General features: G+C 45.7%; 1 protein-coding gene across 32 annotated transcripts in view; it reads left to right on the forward strand.

The window, feature by feature from the left end:
- LOC128425788 (NACHT, LRR and PYD domains-containing protein 12) overlaps positions 1–20,848 on the forward strand; it is a 99,892-nt gene that overhangs the window by 31,982 nt on the left and 47,062 nt on the right. For 12 of the 32 annotated variants that reach the window (XM_053412574.1, XM_053412589.1, XM_053412611.1 and 9 more), the window contains 5 exons: positions 280–482; positions 711–2,511; positions 3,034–3,207; positions 9,054–9,227; positions 9,607–9,780. The exons of 17 other annotated variants lie outside the window; for them this stretch is intronic. In XM_053412574.1, the coding sequence (XP_053268549.1) occupies positions 280–482; positions 711–2,511; positions 3,034–3,207; positions 9,054–9,227; positions 9,607–9,780 (2,526 nt within the window). The remainder of the gene's footprint in view (positions 1–279; positions 483–710; positions 2,512–3,033; positions 3,208–9,053; positions 9,228–9,606; positions 9,781–20,848) is intronic. 3 more of the 32 variants (XM_053412575.1, XM_053412606.1, XM_053412605.1) reach the window with 3 other exon arrangements.

Here is a 20,848-nt window from a genome sequence, read left to right on the forward strand (position 1 = left end):
AGCACTTGAGACCCTTTACTCTGTGACACCCAGCAGCCAGAAGCCCCATGTTGTCAGGCTCTGTCCGTCCAGACCTTTCTTGTGAACTGGATATCTCAAGATCGCCCTGAGGGACTTTCTTCAAGTTTGGTTCAAATGTTCTTTCACAGGTTGACTTGTTACTCTGGAGTCTGCCTGACTTCAGATGCTTAACTGCAGTCAACTTGATGCTGTCAATCAATCATGAAAAATGACAACCTGTGACTGTGACATGTGAGTTATCAGGACATGTCTTCACAGGGAGAGGAAGAGGAGTCATGTTTCTGAGGAGGAGCAGTCGTCCTGCTGTGCTTCGTGTCAGGACGTCCTGAAGGATCTAGTCTCCACCAGCTGTGGACACTGGTTCTGCAGACAGTGCATCACCTCATACTGGGACCAGTCTGGTTCTTCAGGAGACTCCTTGTGTCCCCAGTGTGGAAAAAGATCCAGAACAGGAGCTGGAGGTCAGACAACCGGTCAGAGCAGCACTGTACATGTGTCTGCTGATGTCTTCACTTCTGACAACAGCACATGTGGTTTTATTTTGTTCCTTCATACAGCATCAACATTTAACATCGTTAGAAAAGCACAAAGTTAAAAAGCTTTTATTTTCTGTAGTTTTTCTGTATCTGATGAAAACAATCAGCAGATTCTCAGATTCTCTGTCTCTCACATTGTTTCTTGTCTTTCAGCAGATCGTGGTCTGCAGGAGGTTTCAGATGAACATAAGCTCAGTGTGAGGAGGAGATGTGAACATGTGACTGAAGGAAGTGATGAAACAGGAAGTAGAACCCTCCTCAACAGGATCTACACTGAGCTCTACATCACAGAGGGACAGAGTGAAGAGGTTAATACTCAACATGAGGTGTGGCAGCTTGAGACGGCTTCCAAGAAGAAGATCCTCCAGGACACTCCCATCAAGGTCCACGACATCTTTAAAGCCTCCACTGACCAGCAGAGCAGCATCAGAGTCGTCCTGACCAACGGCGTCGCTGGCGTTGGAAAAACCTTCTCGGTGCAGAAGTTCACTCTGGACTGGGCAGAGGGTTTAGAGAACCAGGATGTGGGTCTGCTGGCTGTGCTTTCGTTCAGGGAGCTGAACCTGGTGAAGGACCAGCAGCACAGTCTTCTCACGCTGCTCCATGTTTTCCATCCAGCGTTACAGAAGCTCACTGCAGAGACGCTCGCTGTCTGTAAACCTTTGTTCATCTTTGACGGCCTGGATGAAAGCAGACCTTCTCTGGACTTCAACCACAGGGAGCTTGTGTCTGAGGTCACACAGAGGTCATCAGTCAACGTGCTGCTGACAAACCTCATCCGGGGGAATCTGCTTCCCTCGGCTCTCGTCTGGATAACCTCCAGACCTGCGGCGGCCAATCAGATCCCTCCTTCATGTGTGGACAGGGTCACAGAAGTACGAGGCTTCACTGAGGCCCAGAAGGAGGAGTACTTCAGGAGGAGATTCAGTGATGAAGAGCTGTGCAGCAGAATCATCTCACACATCAAGACGTCCAGGAGCCTCCACATCATGTGTCAAATCCCAGTCTTCTGCTGGATCAGTGCTACAGTTCTGGAGCACATGTTGACCACAGACCAGAGAGGAGAGCTGCCCAAGACCCTGACTGACCTGTACTCACACTTCCTGCTGGTTCAGACAAAGAGGAAGAACAACAAGTACGGTGAGGGACATGAGACGAGTCCACAGCAGCTGACAGAGGCTGACAGGGACGTTCTCCTGAAGCTGGGGAGGCTGGCACTTAAACATCTGGAGGAAGGAAACATCATGTTCTACCAAGAAGACCTGGAGCAGTGTGGTCTTAATGTCCCAGAGGCCTCGGTGTACTCAGGAGTTTGTACTGAGATCTTCAGAAGAGAGTGTGTGATCTTCCAGAAATCAGTCTACTGCTTTGTTCATCTGAGCGTTCAGGAGTTTCTGGCTGCAGTCTACATGTTCCACTGTTACACCGAGAGGAACACAGAAGAACTCAACAACTTCTTGGGAACATATGGGGACACAGACAATACCTCCTCCCTGGATGACCTCCTGAAGAGAACCATGGAGAAATCCCTCACCAGTACAAATGTTCATCTGGACCTGTTTGTTCGCTTCCTTCACGGCCTCAGTCTGGAGTCCAACCAGAGAGTCTTAGGAGACCTGCTGGGTTGGACAGAGAACAATCCAAAGATCATCCAGAGAGTCATCAACAACCTGAAGAAGATGAAGAGTGATGGTATTTCTCCTGACAGAAGCATCAACATCTTCCACTGTCTGACTGAGATGAACGACCACTCAGTTCATCAGCAGATGAAACAGTTCCTGACGTCAGAGAACAGATCAGAGGAGAAACTCTCTGTGATCCACTGCTCAGCTCTGGCCTACATGCTGCAGATGTCAGAGGAGGTTCTGGATGAGGTGGACCTGAAGAAGTTCAACACATCAAAACAGGGTCGACGGAGACTGATCCCAGCTGTGAGGAACTGCAGGAAGGCTAAGTGAGTCCAGACATGATCAATCAGTGGAGATGAGTCGTTCTTCAAATACACTCAGTGTTAGATGATTCTCATTGTTTTGAGCATCATAGTGTTGCAGTGGTAAACACTGTTAGTGCAGCCTTTCTGTGAGGAGGAGGTTCTCCTGGTGTCTGCAGGGTTTTATCTGGGTTCTCCAGCTTCATCCACAAACCATAAGACATGTAGATGGAGATCTAATCAGTTTTTTTAGAGTCCAACTGGTCAGAATGTGAATAAATCCCCTAAAGACAGACTTGAGACTTCAAGAGGCCATGAACATGTTGTCTGACCTTGACCTTTGACCTTTGACCTCCTGAATCTAATGAGTTCCTCTGTCAGTCTTAATGAACGCTTGAACCAAATCTGAAAGGATTCTCTTGAGGAGTTTTTAACATGTCCATGAGGCAAAGAGGGGATTTACCAGGGTGAGGGTCACATGATCATGTTTTGTATGAATGTCGTGTTTTCTGATTTTATTCTAACAGATATTTTCTTGAATTACAGACTCGTTGATTGTGAACTCTCAGAGACTCACTGTGAAGTCGTGGCCTCAGCTCTGAAGTCAGACCCCTCACATCTGAGAGAACTGGATCTGAGTCACAACAAGCTGCTGGACTCAGGAGTGAAGCTGCTGTGTTCTGGACTGAAGAGTCCAAACTGTCGACTGGAGACTCTGAGGTCCTTAAATCCTTCTTCACTTTTCAGACTTTCTTTCTTATTGGGTCATTATTTATTTAAATTGTCTCAGTTCTGCTCTGCTCACTGTCCCTCAGTCATCTGTCACTCACCCAGCCAGTCAGTCACGTCCACCTCATCAACTCCATTCACCTGCACTCACCTGCTCCTGATCACTAAGAAAGTGTCAGTAAATAACATGTGGACTGAGGCCGAGCACTCGTCCTCCTCAGGTTTTCAAAATAAGACACATTCTTATTGAACACGTTGGACAGTTGATAAGTATAGAAACAAACAGGAAGTGACTGTCAGGACCCGTCACTACTTTAAACAGTGTTTAATTACACAAACCTGCTCAGTGACCAACACACAGAGAAGAAGCTGATGAATGAAACAATGGTCCAACATGTCTGATCTGATATTTATCTTCAGGTCACAGACCTGACTGAGGTCAGCAGCATGTTGAGAGTCTGTGTTGACATGATGACGATCCACAACAACAGGAGGACACATTCTAATATTCATATTTCTTTATCCAGGTTGAGGGGCTGCAGACTGTCAGAATTCAGATGTTCTTCTCTGGCTTCAGCTCTGAGGTCAAACCCCTCTCATCTGAGAGTACTGGATCTGAGTAACAACGGCAACCTGCAGGACTCATCAGTGAAGGAGCTGTGTGGTTTTCTACAGAGTCCAACCTGTCGACTGGAGACTCTGGGGTCAGTTCACTGATTGATTTTTATAGATCTCATATCTATAAAACTGCATTTATACCCAGTTTATCTTATTTAATTCTAATTTAACATAATTCCTCTTCATACATAACTCGAATCCATCATTAATTAATCTGTGACATTCTAAATATTCAGCTACTTGTTAAAACACTGAGTTTAGTTCTGGATTTCCTAAACTGATCTTCAGGACAGAGACCGGGTCCAAATAATCTATTTGTACTGAATCAGGACTCGTTTTTAGTCCAACATGTCTGATTTAATATTTATCTTCCATGTTATGAGTCTGTGCTGACATGAATATGTGTCTGTTATTTTCACACATGAACTCAGTTTAATTTACAGTTAAGTTTTATTCTTTATCCAGGTTGGAGGGCTGCAGACTTTCAGAGATCAGCTGTTCTTCTCTGGCTTCAGCTCTGAGGTCAAACCCCTCTCATCTGAGAGAACTGGATCTGAGAGGAAACAGGCTGAAGGACTCAGGAGTGGAGCTGTGTGGTTTTCTACAGAGTCCAACCTGTCGGCTGAAGACTCTGGGGTCAGACATCATGTTTTAATGTTATAGGTTCAGTGTGTCGGACTTAGTGAAATCTAGTGGTGAAGTGTCATGTTGCAGTTAAATATATAGTATGTAAATATAAAGTATTTCAATATAAATGTCTCATTCGAATGTAAACAACAACTGGTACAATTCAGATGAAACTAGTGAAAACATCTCTAGGATTCTTTTCTCTTCAGTTTCTAACAATGGATCCTTTCACCTGAATCTTCCACACTGGAGCTTTAAGGTCAAAGGTCAGAACATGTGTTCCTAACAGTGAACACTGATACTGAGCTGAGAGATATTTGTAGAATGAGCGGTGAGGACCGCGTCAGGCTCAATGTGACTGAAGTTTTACTGACAGAGAAACAATCCAATGCTGGACAATGTGTACATGTGATGTTTCTGTTGAAGCTCACCAGGACTTGACCCGGTGGTCCTGTGGACTGACCACATGACAGCGTGCTGCGTTGGTGTTGTGGGACTGGGCTCAGGGTCCAGAGTCCAAGTTGATTATATTTGATGTCTTTTATTTTTAGGACCAAGTTCTTCAGCCCTGTTTCTTCCACTTTGGGTTCATTTCCAACATGAAACCCTTCCTCTGGTTTCAGGACTTACACGGGGTCTTCCATGCCTTTATCTTTTCACCTCTAGATCTCTGTCCCGCCCTGTACACACGTGTTCCTCAGGCTCCCTGCACCACTTTCAACTGGTCCAACTGCTGCTCAGATCATCTCCACTTCAAGAAAACATGATCATAGAACTGCTCGCCCTTTCACACATCAACTGTGGAACATGTTCTGACAAGTGGGTCGGACATTTTCTGGAGCTGAAGCAGCAGCAGGAGATTGTCCGGGTCCGACTCGTTCACAGCAACAGGAACATGTGGCAACATTCAGACGAGGGGCGGAGCCCAAACACATATCTCCATGATAACCATGGTCACGTTAAGTTATGTTAAGTTACAGGTTCACTGTGAAGGAGTTAGTGACGTCTCCAGGTGTCGTACATGTGAACGTAGTCCACTTGTTCACGTGTACGACTCCTGAACATGTCCAGCAAGATATTTAGAGACATCTAGTGGTGAAGTTACATATTACAAACAACTGAACCCCGAGGACACGAGGACTTTCAAGTTGTTTTCAGTCATGAACTCTGTAAAATAGTGTCTGGAAATTTTTCTGGAGTTTGACTTTCACATATGAAGAACGGGTGGAGCAGCAGGAGGCGGAGCCTGTAGAGCAGCAGGAGGCGGGACATGACGTATAAACTCTGCTGTGGAAAGATCAGTGTTGTTGTTTACAGCTCATCCACACCGGCGTCGGCCCTCATCACCAGAAGATCTGGAATCTTCTCGTGTTTCCAAGTTGACGTCTTCGTCTTCTACGTGTCCGGCTCCTCTTCTTCATCCTGAGATATTTGTGTTCTTCCAGTTTCACGTCACGTGTTAGAAACCTCATCAACACGTCCACTCGCTCTCTGTGAATCCTCTGGACATTCACCTGCTCTATTCTCACATGGACTCACTCAGAAACTTTTTTAGGAGGCTGCAGGAAAAGTTCCAGAAATTGTCCAGAGCAACTTGTATCAGACTTCAGGTCTGAAAACAGAGACAGTGATGTTTAGTCAAAGTCCTTTATTTTCACACATGGACTCAGTTTAATTTACAGTTAAGTTTTATTCTTTATCCAGGTTGCTGAAGTGCAGTTTGTCAGAGATCAGCTGTTCTTCTCTGGCTTCAGCTCTGAGGTCAAACCCCTCTCATCTGAGAGAACTGGATCTGACTCTAAACAACCTGCAAGACAAAGGAGTGAAGAAGCTGTGTGGTTTTCTACAGAGTCCAACCTGTCGACTGGAGACTCTGAGGTCAGTTCACTGACTGACTTTTGTAGATCTCATATCTATAAAACAGCATTTATGCACATTTGTCTGATTTTATTCTAGTTTAACATAATTCCTCTTAAAACTTAACTTGAATCCATTCATAAATTAATCTGTGACATTTTAAATATTCAGCTACTTGTTAAAACACTGAGTTTAGTTCTGGATTTCCTAAACTGATCTGCAGGACAGAGACCGGGTCCAAATAATCTATTTGTACTGAATCAGGACTCGTTTTTAGTCCAACATGTCTGATTTCATATTTATCTTCCATGTTATGAGTCTGTGCTGACATGAATATGTGTCTGTTATTTTCACACATGAACTCAGTTTAATTTATGGTTAAGTTTTATTCTTTATCCAGGTTGAAGAGCTGCAGACTGTCAGAGATCAGCTGTTCTTCTCTGGCTTCAGCTCTGAGGCCAAACCCCTCTCATCTGAGACAACTGGATCTGAGCTACAACGACTTGCAGGACTCAGGAGTGAAGGAGCTCTGTGGTTTTCTACAGAGTCCAACCTGTCAACTGGAGGCTCTGAGGTCAGACATCATGTTTTAATGTTAAAGGTTCAGTGTGTAGAATGAAGTGACATCTAGTGGTGAAGTGTAATGTTTTAGGTAAGTATAAAATGTTTAAATATAAAGTATGTTAATATAAAATATTTAAATATAATGTATTTAAATACACGGGGTCGTCCATGCCTTTATCTTTTCACCTCTAGATCTCTGTCCCGCCCTGTACACACGTGTTCCTCAGGCTCCCTTCACCACTTTCAACTGGTCCAACTGCTGCTTAGATCATCACCACTTCAAGAAAACATGATCATAGAACTGCTCGCCCTTTCACACATCAACTGTGGAACATGTTCTGACAAGTGGGTCGGACATTTTCTGGAGCTGAAGCAGCAGCAGGAGATTGTCCGGGTCCGACTCGTTCACATCAACAGGAACATGTGGAAACATTCAGACGAGGGGCGGAGCCAAAACACATATCTCCATGATAACCATGGATACGTTAAGTTTTGTTAAAGGGGACATATTATGCCCATTCACCACAGTTGATATGGTTCCTTGGGGTCTTAATGAAATGTCTCAACATATTTAGGTTAAAATACCACATGGATCAATTAAAACAGCACCTTTTTCCCCTGTCTAAAACACCAATCCTCAGATTGACCTGTTTTGAGTGCCTGTTCCTTTAAAAGCTAATGAGCCAACATCCGGGGGGGGGGGAGACACGGCGGAGACACCGTCACTAACTCGGCGGCAGGAGACACCGCGGCGGAGACCCCCGTGTCTCCTGCCGCGGTGTCTCCCCCGGTGTGTCCGCCAGGGTATCCGCCGTGTCTCCCCAAGGCCGGGGCTACGCCTGTCTGAGCGTCACTTTTTCCATCACTTATCCACCGTGCGGCAGAGACCCCCGGCTGCCTGCGACAGCCCCAGCCTCGCAGGCAGGCTTCGAGTGATGGAAAAACGACCCTCCTACATGCATAGCCCCGGGAGGAACCCAGGGCTTACCGGGGCGCACACCAACAGACTTTTGCCAATTCTGTCCGGGACATTGCCTTCAAATACGAATCCAATCCATTTCGTTCTTGTGTGTTCTGAGGCGGATCTGTGCAGCCTACCACGGCGCATCTTGAGTGCTTCATTTGCTTCATGCTGCTAGCTAGCTATTCCAGGTGTATCGGAGGTTTGCCAAAACGAAGTGAAGTGCTTTGGCAAATATCGTATCTATAATGAGTGTAGGGGGGGCGTGCCAAGGCCATGTAAGGGAGACTCCCATTTCGCTTGTGACAAGAGAAGCATACGGATGCTCATTCGCAGTCACTCAAGCATGACTGTTCTGACATAGAGTAACTATAATAAATCACGAGAGTTGTTTTTTTCCAGAGTTTTTGGGATGGTAGACATGCAAGATACCCAAATTAACGTGTAGAAGCACTACAAAAGTGACATTTTCATAATATGTCTCCTTTAAGTTACAGGTTCGCTGTGAAGGAGTTAGTGACGTCTCCAGGTGTCGTACATGTAAACGTAGTCCACTTGTTCACGTGTACGACTCCTGAACATGTCCAGCAAGATATTTAGAGACATCTAGTGGTGAAGTTAAATATTACAAACAACTGAACAAAAAGGACACGAGGACTTTCAAGCTGTTTTCAGTCATGAACTCTGGTCATTTTCTGGAGTTTGACTTTCACATTTGAAGAACGGGTGGAGCAGCAGGAGGCGGAGCCTGTAGAGCAGCAGGAGGCTGGACATGACGTATAAACTCTGCTGTGGGAAGATCAGTGTTGTTGTTTACAGCTCATCCACACCGTCATCGTCCCTCATCACCAAATGATCTGGAATCTCCTCGTGTTTCCAAGTTGACGTCTTCGTCTTCTATGTGTACGGCTCCTCTTCTTCATCCTGAGATATTTGAGTTCTTCCATTTTCATGTCCGTCACTTGTTAGAAACCTCATCAACACGTCCACTCGCTCTCTGTGAATCCTCTGGACATTCACCTGCTCTATTCTCACATGGACTCACTCAGAAACTTTATTAGGAGGCTGCAGGAAAAGTTCCAGAAATTGTCCAGAGCAACTTGTATCAGACTTCAGGTCTGAAAACAGAGACAGTGATGTTTAGTCAAAATCCTTTATTTTCACACATGGACTCAGTTTAATTTACAGTTAAGTTTGATTCTTTATCCAGGTTGAGGGGCTGCAGTCTGTCAGAGATCAGCTGTTCTTCTCTGGCTTCAGCTCTGAGGTCAAACCCCTCTCATCTGAGAGAACTGACTCTGAGCCACAACGACCTGCAGGACTCATCAGTGAAGGAGCTGTGTGGTTTTCTACAGAGTCCAACCTGTCGACTGGAGACTCTGGGGTCAGTTCAGTGATTGATTTTTATAGATCTCATATCTATAAAACAGCATTTATACACAATTTATCTCATTTAATTCTAATTTAACATTATTCCTCTTCATACATAAATTGAATCCATTCATAAATTAATCTGTGACATTTTAAATATTCAGCTACTTGTTATAACACTGAGTTTAGTTCTGGATTTCCTAAACTGATCTGCAGGACAGAGACCGGGTCCAAATAATCTATTTGTACTGAATCAGGACTCGTTTTTAGTCCAACATGTCTGATTTCATATTTATCTTCCATGTTATGAGTCTGTGCTCACATGAATATGTGTCTGTTATTTTCACACCTGAACTCAGTTTAATTTACAGTTAAGTTTTATTATTTTCCAGGTTGAAGAGATGCAGACTGACAGAGATCAGCTGTTCTTCTCTGGCTTCAGCTCTGAGGTCAAACCCCTCTCATCTGAGAGAACTGAATCTGAGAGACAACAAGCTGCAGGACTCAGGAGTGAAGGAGCTGCTTGATCTAAAGCAGAGTCCAACCTGTCGACTGGAGACTCTGAGGTCAGTAGATGGTTGGAGTCAGTCCACGCTGCTTTCATCAGTATTTTACTAAACACAGTCAGTATCACAGATCCAGGGTCTGTGCTACCAAGCAGGATTTGTGGTTATCAGGTTAACTTCAGTTTAGTTTTTTCAGTTCTACGAAGCTCGTCCACTTCTTAACGAGGTAAATCACCATGGTAACTTCTGATGACAGCTAACCTGCTCCAGGTTCAGTTGGAGATCAACCAGTATAGAAGCTCCGCCCACTGACCACAGTGACTCTACACTGTTGTGTGGTGCACACTCTCCTTAAAGGGACGGATAAGGGAAGTTTAAATCAACGTCTGGTTGGTTCAGTTGATCTCTAACTCACCCAGAACATCTCAATGTCTCCAGACTCCTCCTGTCCCCAAAACACCAGATGACCTCAGTCAGCTTCCTGAAGACAGGTCCATGTGTGTGTCCTCAGAGACAGTGTGTGTCCTCAGAGACACTGAGACAGTGTGTGTGTTCTTCTCTTCCACTCGTCTTGTTAGTAAACAACAGATTCAGATCTCGTGGCCTCAAGTTATTTATCTCGTTCACACACGTTATTATGTCGTGGTCTAGTAATATATTTCTACCAAATGCTCTAAGGGGGCGCTGTAACTTACACATTGACACGATCCAGATGATCCCTCTCGATGAGGAAAACCTGAGTTAACTTAACGAGTTGATAACCAGCGTCATGTGACCACTTAGCCTGACTGTGTCTGTCAGGTTCAGTTGAGCTGATCTCAGAAAGATCTCCTGGACATGTTGAAGTTTCTTCGTAGTTCAGGCCTCAGTGTTTCCTCAGTGAAGCTGTGAGAGGACAATGAGGACAGACGTCAGGATTGGACAGAGACACAGAGAGACGACAGTCGGCCAATCAGACGAGCCACAAGCTGCTTGGGATCAAATCAAATCAAATCAAATCAAAGTTTATTGTCACATGCACCAATGACAGCGTCATCGGAGCAGTGAAATTCTTATGACATGGCAGGCAAACATCTACGCAGTAGGCGACTTTACAAAATGACAAAAATAACATACTATGTAACATAACATATAACATAACATTGTAACATATGACATATAACACAGTCAAGTGAATATTAAATAAAGTAATATGAATATATGTATAACATATAACATAGTCAAATTAAAGTCAAAGTTAAATGAAGCAGCAGTTTACAGGGTGTAGGAGTGGGGAATATTAAATAAAATAATATGAATATATGTATAACATATAACATAGTCAAATAAATTCAAATGAAGCAACAGTTTTCAGGGTGAAGAAGTGGGGAATATTAAATAAGATAAGTATATGTGAAGTAAGTGTATTTGTATGATTCGGGAGCAGAATGTACATGGTGACTATTCAGAGGATAGAAAAAAAAAATGCTATCTAACATAACATATAACATCACATCGTAACATATAATGTAGTCAAGTATAGCAGTAGTTTACAGGGTGAATGGAATATTAAATTAAATAATATGAACATGAATATATGTATAAATATAACATAGTCAAGTCAAAGTCAAATGAAGTAGCAGTTTACACGGTGAAGGACTAGGTAATATTAAATTAAATTAAATAATATGCATATAGGTATTACATAGGCAGATAAAAGTCCAAATGAAGCAGCAGTTTACAGGGTGAAGAAGTGGGGAATATTGAATAAAATGAATATATGTGGAGTAAGTGTATTTGTATGATTCGGGAGCAGAATGTACATGGTGACTATTCAGAGGATAGAAAAAAAAAATGCTATCTAACATAACATATAACATCACATCGTAACATATAATGTAGTCAAGTATAGCAGTAGTTTACAGGGTGAATGGAATATTAAATTAAATAATATGAACATGAATATATGTATAAATATAACATAGTCAAGTCAAAGTCAAATGAAGTAGCAGTTTACACGGTGAAGGACTAGGTAATATTAAATTAAATTAAATAATATGCATATAGGTATTACATAGGCAGATAAAAGTCCAATGAAGCAGCAGTTTACAGGGTGAAGAAGTGGGGAATATTGAATAAAATGAATACATGTGGAGTAAGTGTATTTGTATGAGTGTGGGAGCAGAATGTACATGGTGACTGTTAAGGGGGTCAATGTTGATTGTTCAGAAGCCTAATGGCCTGGGGGGGGTAGAAGCTGTTTGTGAGTCTGGTAGTCCGTGCTCGATGCTCCGGTAACGTCTGCCAGACGGCAGCAGGGTGAGAAGTCCACAGCCTGGATGGCTGTGGTCCTTGATGGCAGCCGGTGATGCTCCTTTGTCTTCACCAGCCTCTGCAGGGCCTTGTGATCAGCAGCGGAGCAGCTACCAGGCAGTAGTGCAGCTTGAGAGGATGCTCTCAATGGTGCACCTGTAGAAGTTTGTTAATGTTTTTGCAGCCATGCCAAACTTCTTGAGTCTCCTCAGGAAGTATAAACGCTTTTGTGAAGTTTTCACCACAGAGTCCGCTTGTTTGGACCAGGTCAGGTCATCTGTGATGACCACACCGAGGAACTTGAATTCGGAGACTCTCTCCACTACAGCTCCATCGATGTGTAACTGACCTTGACACCCCCCCCCCCACACCCCCCTCTGCAGCTTCCTGAAGTCCACGATCATCTCCTTGGTCTTGCAGACGTTGAGAGACAGGTTGTTCTCTTGGCACCATGTCTCCTCTGACCTCATCTCTGTAGGCGGTCTCGTCGTTGTTGGAGATGAGACCCAGGATGGTGGTGTCGTCTGCAAACTTCAGGATGATGTTTGAACCGTGTGTTGCCACAGTCCTGTGTGTACAGGGAGTACAGGAGGGGACTGAGTACGCAGCCCTGAGGGGCCCCGGTGCTCAGGGTCAGTGAGGAGGAGGTGTTGTTACCGATTCTCACCACCTGGGGTCTGCTCGTCAGGAAGTCCAAGATCCAGTTACACAGGGGGGTTTGAAGACCCAGGCTCCTGAGCTTGGGGACGAGCTTGGCAGAAACAATCGTGTTGAACGCGGAGCTGTAGTCCACGAACAGCAGCCTCACATGTGTGTTGGCCTTTTCCAGGAGGGAGAGGGTGGTGTGTGTTGTCAGGGCGATGGCATCGTCCGTCGATCGGTTGGGGCGGTGTGCAAACTGGGAGGGGTCAAGGGGGTCAGGAAGGGTGGAGCAGATGTGGGTTTTGACCAGCCGCTCAAAGCACTTCATGATGGTGGAGGTCAGTGCTACAGGGCGGTAGTTGTTTAAGCAGGTGATTGATGGTTTCTTAGGTATGGGGATGATGGTGGCCTGCTTGAAGCAGGTGGGGACTCTTGACAGTTGTAGGGAGAGGTTGAATATGGAGGTGAAGACCTCCACTAGCTGGTCGGCGCACCCCCTGAGGACACGGCCTGGAACTCCATCGGGCCCAGATGACTTTCGAGGCTTCACTCTTTGAAGCTGTTGTGCAATAGTGCTTAAAAAGTGTTACCATAGAATGGTGTGCCTTTAGGCACTCAATAAATTTGGTTATCAAAATAAAATGTAAAACATTAATATTTAAAATATTAATATTAAATCATAACTTTAATTGGATAAAGTTCTCGCGGGGCACCACCCTTCATAGAAGGGAAAAGATAGCCAATTCATTGATTAAGATCAGTCTCATTTAGATCTCGTTCAATTAGAAATCTCAATATTTTACCATTAAAGATTATATAATGAACAATGAAGGTTTATGGAGTTCTTAACAGTGTAACAGTTGGCAAGATTCACTTATGCAATATTAATGACAGAACATTTGTGAAAGAAGAACATTTATTATGAACATAATAAAGTATAAAAACACAAGTTACTAAACAATCAAACTAACTAACAAGGAGGTGTGTGAGTGTGTGTGTGTGTGAATGTAAATTAGCATGCTTTAAAAATGGTCCCTAAGATAAGAGCCCCCCCCCCCTTCTTCTGAGGTTGCTTTATGGGGGTAGGTTTAATTAGGTGGAGACTATGCGTGTGTCTGTGTAGATGTTAATCAGATAATGCAAGAGTCAGAGAGACCTACAAAGGAGGCCTATGAAGGGCCTAACTAACAATTACTTTCAAATAACTTGTTGCCACAATATCACAACACATATCAAACTTATAAACACACACCGATCAAATAAACAGTCTTGCTTAGCGTAGTATAATTATTAAGCCCAGATTATGTTACCAGTCCGAGGGAAAGGGGAAAAGAAGTTGCAGTCCAGTTGCAGTTCTGTGACGTCTCCTGGGTTGGTGGTCGTAGAGTTCTGCATTCGCGATTCTGTCGAGCCGTGTGCTCAGATGCTGGTTGAAGTTCTCCTGCAGGACATCGCGTCGCTACGAGGAGTTTTGTAGAGCTTGAAGGGCGAGGAGATTTCCTTGAGAGGGGTGAGCTGGGAGCTGCACCTCTGACCTCCGGTTGTGGGTTGGATAGAGAAGGAAGCTGGATCAGCCAGGCCCCCCCCTTGGCGATGTAGGAGAAGAGAGGCTGGACAGCCTGCTGGCCTTCGAAGGATTGTAGAAAGAGGAAGATCTTGGGGAGACCTCTCCTTATATTGGCCCCGGTGACCTCACAGGTCTTGGACCAGAGTGACCAATAGGAGTTGACCCTGGTGGTTCTTGACACCTTTGTGTGACATTGCCCAGACCCCAGGACATGCAGCATCCTGTTACATCCTCTGGGAGACTGAGTTCCTTGACTTTCTAAGATCAATGGAACCTGTGGCATCTTGGGGGATTGAGTCCACTCCAGCACATGCGGCATGTTTGTTACAAGTTTGACTGAAAGGAGGCCTGTGGTTTGCACAAAAACCATGTCCCAACAAAGCTCTCGCCTCACGTCAGCCACGTTCAGGGACAGAGTGCAGTCATCGTCTCGGTCCTCAGCCAGTCTCGCAGATGGAAGGATGTTGGTTGCCTCAAACCGTGCGTAGAAGGTGTTGAGGTCATCAGGTAGGAGGCAGCATGCTGATCATCACTGCTATTTCTCCCTTTATAGCCAGTGATGTGTCGCAGGCCACCCCACAAGCGCCGGGGGTCAGAGCTGAGGTAGTTTGATTCCAGCTTGTCCCTGAAGTCTCTTTTACCATCTCTGATGGCCCCCCCCGCAGGTCATATCTGGACTTCCTGAGCTTAGCACGGACATTGCCATTTACCCAGGGCTTTTGGTTTGGGAAAGTCCTGACACTGACCCCAGGGACAACATCATCTATGCACTTGGAAATATATGAAGAGACAGTATCTGTGTATTCGTTAATGTCCCCATCAGCTGCAACACAGAACATCTGCCAATCTGTTGTTTCAAAGCAGTCCTGGAGAGTGCTGATGGATTCAGCACTCCAGCGTTGAACTGCCCGAAAAACCGTTTTTTCCTGTTTTAGCCTTTGTCTGTAGGTTGGAACTAGCATAATGGAAGCGTGATCCGACTTCCCGAAAGCGGGGCGGGGGAGGGGTTTGTAGCTGTTCCGAATTTGCGAGTAACAATGGTCAAGGGTCTGATCACCCCGAGTGGGTAAGTTAATATGTTGATGATATTTAGGCAGAACTTTCCTCATATTAGCCCTATTAAAGTCACCAACAACAATAGAGACTGCCTCAGGGTGAGCATCCTCAAGTCCATTATTAACTCCGTACAGATCGTCTAACGCGCACGTTTTATCTGCCTGCGGTGGAATGTAAACAGCTGTGATTATAACGGAGCTGAATTCACGGGGAAGGTAAAAAGGGCGCACTTTTATCGTTAGCAGCTCCAGGTCTGGTGAACAGCGTGCTGAGTTCAACATAAAGCACACCCCTCCACCTCTGATCTTACCTGACTCGGAGGTCCTGTCCTGCCGGTAGATGGAAAAACCGGCCGGAGTAACGGCGGAGTCAGGCACCATGGGATCCAGCCAGGTCTCCGTGAACGCCAACACACAGCAGTTCGCGATGTCCCGCTGGAAGTTAATCCGTGCGTGCAGCTCATCCATTTTATTGTCCAGGGATTGAACATTCGCGAGTAGAATGCTCGGCTAGGATACCGGCGCGCTTCCCTCGCTTCTTTCTCCTCCGTCGGCGTATTGGTAAACAGACCGGCGGCAGGACAAAGGAGCCGCAGCAAGCACTCCGCTAAGTTGAGAAAAACTCCGTATTTAGCAACGAACGTATTTCCAAAAGTGCCAGTCGATCATACTGTATGAGCGACAGTGCAGTGTGTACAAAAAAACAAACAAGAAAACACGTAATATAAATAAAACTGCGTAGTGCTTGCGGAGCCATTGTCAGTGCAGTTGACGTGAAGAGGACAGTTGTTGTTGTTTTCATGTGAACAGGAAGTGAAGCTGGACCACAGCTGACAGCCTCACACGAGGGACAGAGACGGTGTCGTCTTCATCTGATCTGAGACAGTTTGTCCTCTCACTTCATCAGTGAAGAACTGATCAGGTGGATCTTTGTCACAGCTCTGAGATCAGTGGGACTGAAGCCTCTCCTCATCACATGGTAACCAGGAGCTCTTTATACAGAGCAGAACCTCTGCTGAGGTCCATCTGTCTCCTCTGGTCCCAGTTTGTCAGAAGCAGATGTTCATCAACACACAGTGAAACATGGCTTCACCTGTAACAGCAGTAAATCCACCTCTCAGGTGTCCACTCTGCACTTTGACATGCAGAGGACACACACTGAGCTCTTAGCGTGTTCATTCCAACACGTGAACATGAAGCAGAGAGGAAGCTGCTCCACCTCTGAACAGGACTGATCCCTGCTGCTCTTTCTACTGGATGAGCTGCATCACTGACTCACAGCTGATGAAGTGAGTCTCTGTGACACTGATGTCTTCTTCTCTCAACAGGTTGGAGAAATCTAAGTGGAGCTGGTTGTGAAGAGGACAGTGTGTGTGGACGGAGGCTGAGCTGTGTCCTGAGGATCCAGAGGCTGAAGCAGCAGCAGCTTGTGTGTAGAGCGGCTCTGACTGGGCCTTGTTGCTGGGAGGCAGAGTGGAGACAGAGCTCCAGAGGAATCAGAGGAGCTGGTTGTAATATGTAACTTCACCACTAGATGGTCCTCCACACCGATTGTGTTTATTCACATGAAGAATGTGTTTATTGAAATGACACAACACAAGCAGAATATATAACCCCTCTATAAAGAGTCACATATATGTGTTTAAGTTTCCTTTATTCTGTTCCACCTTTGTCCCTCAGTCTGTTTCCATGTGTGTAGAACCACATTCTGTTTGTTTATGATCTTAAAGTTCCTGGATTCACGTCACAAATTGATTTAGTTCAACACAAAGTTCAACACAATCAAATCACTTTGAGTTTAAAATCAGAGTTTTGTCTTTGACACAAAAGATCAAAACTCTGGACTTAAAAATGGGACGTTTTCATTTCTGCATCAGGTGCCGAGCGGTGGTGGCTTTTCTACTTTTGACCCACAGGTGGCGCTGCAGTATAACAGCAGCACATCCCAGTCAAAGCCTTTATATTCAGTCTATGAGTCAAACACATGGATCATTTCCTCTGTGACAAACCAGATGTAACGAGAAGAAAAACATCTCAGAGAGAAAAGTTCTGTTTCTACTTGTCTCTGCTTTAATGCTCAATAAACATCCTTCCACCGACTTCACTGGAATCATGACTCAGCTTTTCTTTCCTCTTCAAACAAACTGGTGGAAACATCTCGTCCTTGGTGCAGGTAAAAGAACAAAATCACCAGTTTGACATAATGGAAACAAGCAGAAGAAAAGTGAATGAGACATTTACAGAATGAAGAAGAGTCGATGAAGAGCAGAGCATCTTTAAGTCTCTGAGGAAACTGTTTCATAAACATTTTACCATATTTAATAGAAAACTGACCCGAGGACGTTTTATACAAACGTAGATGAAGATTCTTGTTGTACGTTCTCGACCACCACCTCAGAACAACCACCAGGGGGAGACTGCAGCAGCCTCTGGGAACAGCTGCATGCTGGGAAATAATTGATGATGGGAGGTTCCCAGCATAGACAAGGGACAGAAAGTGTCTGAGAGATGATGTCCTGAAGACAGTGGACATGTTGGGCCTGTTGTGTTGAACAGTTTGTGTTATTTTGTGGAGACACTTGTCTCAACATGATGATGTCACTTCCTGTTCAAGCCCGTCTCAGTTCTTTGTGACTTCAGGATCAGAAATGCTTGACAGAGTCAGTTCCTGACAGGCTCCAGTTCTCACTGTGTGGAGAGGTCATCATGTGACTTTGTGATGATCCTCAACACACGTGTGTCAGTGTAACATGTGACTGTGACGCCATGTTCATGAACACGCTGCTCTAACATCTGTCCAGCAGATGTTGAAGCTCTGAGGTCCACTTCCTCTGCAGCAGAGTGAGACCATCATCTCTTCATGGAGCTGTGCACCAGGCTGGTGTCACGTGACCAAACACAAAGTGTGAACAACACGTCATCAAAAGATCTGAATTATGAGAAATACTTTGTACTGATGGAGAAGAGATTGAGTTCGTGATGAAACTCTACATCTGATCAATACATTTATTATTTATTATTCATCAGTTGATTTCATTCATCCACCAAACAAAACTATTTAAATTCAAACACAAGAAGAAGAATCTGATCTGCAGCTGTTTCAAAAGATGTTCATTAACTACCAGGTTTAACCTCTCTCTCTCTCTCTCTCTCTCTCTCTCTCTCTCTCTCTACCCCCCCCCCCCCCCCTCTCTCTCTCTCTCTCCCTGATGGGTGGATCGAGCAGGGGGGGCTGGTGGGAGTCCGGAGGGTCAGACCGAGCCACCGACGCACCGGGACGCGGCTCAACTCTCCGCTGTGACGAGCAAACTTCTCCGTTTCCCCGGAAAGACGCAGAAGAGTCGGAGCAACAGCTGGAGCAGAGACTTTTATTGTGAAGGCGCGTGGTTCTGTGAGTTCTCTCAGCTGAGCCGCTGACGGGCTGAAGAGGCTCCTCGGACCCGGAGCTGTTCCGGAGCGAAGCGGGACCGAGAGGAGGAAGAAGCGGCTGAAGTTCAGGAGATGCTGGAGGAAGCAGCCCGGTGCGCAACGCTCCCTCCCCGGCTGCGCTGAGGCGCCACAGTCCGCTCCTCCTCAGCTGCTCCTCAGCTCCTCCTCAGCTGCTCCTCAGTTCCTCCTCAGCTCCTCCAGCTCCTCCTCAGCTCCTCCTGAGCTCCTCCAGCTGCTCCTCAGCTCCTCCTCAGCTCCTCCTGAGCTGCTCCTCAGTTCCTCCTCAGCTCCTCCTCAGCTCCTCCTCAGCTCCTCCTCAGCTGCTCCTCAGCTCCTCCTCAGCTCCTCCTCAGCTCCTCCTCAGTTCCTCCTCAGCTCCTCCTCAGCTGCTCCTCAGCTCCTCCTCAGCTCCTCCTCAGCTCCTCCTCAGCTCCTCCTCAGCTGCTCCTCAGCTCCTCCTCAGCTCCTCCTCAGCTCCTCCTCAGTTCCTCCTCAGCTCCTCCTCAGCTCCTCCTCAGCTCCTCCTCAGCTGCTCCTCAGCTCCTCCTCAGCTCCTCCTCAGCTCCTCCTCAGTTCCTCCTCAGCTCCTCCTCAGCTGCTCCTCAGCTCCTCCTCAGCTCCTCCTCAGCTCCTCCTCAGCTCCTCCTCAGCTCCTCCAGCTCCAGCATCACTCTGCTCGGATTAACACCCGCACGCTCCCGCGCCTCTCTCCTCCAGGACGCACCTGACTCCAGCCTCTGGTCCTGCGGAGCTTCGTTCTCGTGGATCGGCCGCTGCGCGCCTGTTCCCCGGGGGGGATGTGGCGGCAGTGAGCGGGACGCGGCGGGGCGGTGACGCTGTGACGGACCCGCAGCTTTTCACGCAGGAGTTTCACATGTGAGTCCCGCAGCTGCTGCTTGTTGTTGGTTGAAATGATCCTGTTGTTGACCTCTGACCTTTGAGAGCCGCATGTTGAAGCAGAATCCTCTCATCACATGTTGGGATGGATCGAACGTCTTCAAACCAAAAGTCAATGCGTCATCTGCTTTAAATCAGCGCCACGTGTCCAAATCCACATTCCTACAGTTTCCTTCAGATGCTGTCATGTCCACTTTCTACTGAGGATTGTGATTCTTATTGTTTTTATGATTTGGTGACGCAGACTCGCTTCAAACTTCTCACCCTCCTCTTCGCTCTTCATCCTGTGTTTTGAGCCGCTCTCTGCCTCCAGAGACTGTTCCTCTGTTCCTATGCGACCCCCCCCCCCCCCCACACACACACACACACACCGCTCCTTATCGAGCCGAGCCACCTCCTCCCATGAATGAACCGGGTCTGTTTATGTGTTGACATCCTTATGAACAACAACAACAATAATACTTATTTTAATATTTCAGTAGGAACCTTTAAGAACCGTTATTTCCTCCTGTGGTGGTGAATTTCAGTAACTTTATTCCAAGACTATTCTGATTGTTTCACAATGTCCCTTTAATAATCCATCAGAGAAAGATGGATACATGGAAGTTGGATGGAGATAGATAGATAGAGAGATAGAGAGATAGAGAGAGAGACAGATAAACAACAATTTAAAAACATAGAAAGTCACAAAACCCAACAATAGAACCCGGGGAAATGTGTTAAGACAGAATTTTACACCGTTACTGTCGGACAAATAAAGAAATAGAATATAAATTAAATGGAATTTGTGCTAATTAATCTTCTTGCACTTTAATGTTAATAAATAGGATAAAAAAACAAGTATTTTTCTTCTAGAGAAATATGATTAATATATAAGGATCATAACCCACAGCACATCGTGTTCACCTCATGTCGTCTGACATCACAGGGCTCCTTTTTATTTTATCTCCTATAAAATAATATTCCTGTAGTGTTTCTAGTGATGTGTGTGTGTGTGTGTCTGTGTGTGTTTGTGTGTGTGTGTGTGCGTGTGTGTGTGTGTGTGTTTTTGTGGGTGTGTGTGTCTGTGTGCGTGTGTGTGTTTTTCTCAAAATGCTTGGTGTGGTGCATCATGTGAACGTGAGGGTTCAGATGATTTATGGAGGATCAGATGTGAGGACGTTGTCCAGAAGGACGGACGGGAGACGTCAGTCCGTCCTGCAGTCGCTCGATGACCTTTGACCTTCACACTTCAAACCTCACGATG

The sequence above is a fragment of the Pleuronectes platessa genome, chromosome 20, assembly GCF_947347685.1.
Source record: "Pleuronectes platessa chromosome 20, fPlePla1.1, whole genome shotgun sequence".
Classification (NCBI taxonomy): Eukaryota; Metazoa; Chordata; class Actinopteri; order Pleuronectiformes; family Pleuronectidae; genus Pleuronectes; species Pleuronectes platessa.